The sequence below is a fragment of the Pristiophorus japonicus genome, chromosome 14 (assembly GCF_044704955.1).
Source record: "Pristiophorus japonicus isolate sPriJap1 chromosome 14, sPriJap1.hap1, whole genome shotgun sequence".
Lineage (NCBI taxonomy): Eukaryota > Metazoa > Chordata > Chondrichthyes > Pristiophoridae > Pristiophorus > Pristiophorus japonicus.
Genome location: NC_091990.1, coordinates 707,277 through 708,836, shown reverse-complemented (window position 1 = coordinate 708,836; position 1,560 = coordinate 707,277). Strand labels below are relative to the sequence as shown.

The 1,560-nt window shown below is 37.8% G+C and overlaps 1 protein-coding gene across 1 annotated transcript in view; it reads left to right on the top strand.

Moving 5' to 3' along the window:
• Positions 1 to 268: 268 nt before the first annotated feature.
• The window catches only part of LOC139279261 (interferon lambda receptor 1-like), a 34,296-nt gene continuing 33,004 nt past the window's right edge, over positions 269 to 1,560 (top strand). The window contains exon 1 of the mRNA XM_070898388.1: positions 269 to 440. Within this exon, the coding sequence (XP_070754489.1) occupies positions 392 to 440 (49 nt within the window). The 5' untranslated portion in view covers positions 269 to 391. The remainder of the gene's footprint in view (positions 441 to 1,560) is intronic.

Genomic DNA, 1,560 nt, shown 5'->3' with positions numbered 1-1,560 from the left:
CAGGACCCCAGTTGGCAACAATGCAATATTATGTGTGAGAAAAATCCCTGGCTCATGAGTATCTCACACAGGTACACGGCACACCGTAAACTCACAGCCCGGGCCCGGTACACGGCACACCGTAAACTCACAGCCCGGGGCCAGGCCTCTCTCGGGGTTGCCAGGCGACGATGGACGGGCCGGGCAGCCAATCAGCGGCCGGCTGACCCCGGCTGAAGGTCAGCAGCGGCCAATGAACGGGCGCGGCTGGGCGCGGTGTGCGCTGGGAGCGGGCCATGGCGGCGGTGCTGGGCTTGGCTGGGCCGGGCCAGGCCGCCCTGTGTGTGAGAGCGAGAGAGATGGCGCTGGGTCGCGCTGTGTGAGTGACGCGGTATAGCCGGCAGTGAGCACCATGGCCCGGCCCCACCTACTGTCCTACCTGTTCATACAGCACGTCCTAGGTAACGGTAATGCCGCTTATTGCCTCTCTGTTCCGCTAGCAAAGCACTCACTGGGAGTGGGGCAAGTCTGCCTCGCCCCCAGGGACTGCCTGTGATGTGTGTGTACTCTCAGCTGGACTTCCGTTCTATTGATTTTTGTTGTACCCGCATGTGTGACAGACTAATTCTAAGTACTTGTGTTCAATTGTATGTATGTGTGTGTGTGTATATATGTATATATATGTGTGTGTATATGTGTATATATATGTGTGTGTATATGTGTATATATATGTGTGTGTATATGTGTATATATATATGTGTGTGTATATGTATATATATATGTGTGTAAATGTATATATATATGTGTGTAAATGTATATATATATGTGTGTAAATGTATATATATATGTGTGTAAATGTATATATATATGTGTGTAAATGTATATATATATGTGTGTGTAAATGTATGTATATATATGTGTGTATATGTGTGTAAATGTATGTATATATGTGTGTGTATATGTGTGTAAATGTATGTATATATATGTGTATATGTGTGTAAATGTATGTATATATATGTGTGTATATGTATATATGTGTGTATATGTATATATGTGTATATATGTGTATATATGTGTGTATATGTATATATGTGTATATATGTGTGTATATGTATATATGTGTTATATGTGTATATGTGTGTGTATATGTATATATGTGTGTGTATGTGTATATATGTGTATGTGTATATATGTGTATGTGTATATATGTGTGTGTATGTGTATATATGTGTGTGTATGTGTATATATGTGTGTGTATGTGTATATGTGTGTGTATGTGTATATATGTGTGTATATGTATATATATATATGTGTGTGTGTATATGTATATATATATATGTATATATATATGTGTGTGTGTATATGTATATATATATATATGTGTGTGTGTATATGTATATATATATATATGTGTGTGTGTATATGTATATATATATATATGTGTGTGTGTATATGTATATATATATATGTGTGTGTGTATATGTATATATATATATATGTGTGTGTGTATATGTATATATATATATATATGTGTGTGTGTATATGTATATATATATATATATGTGTGTGTGTATATGTATA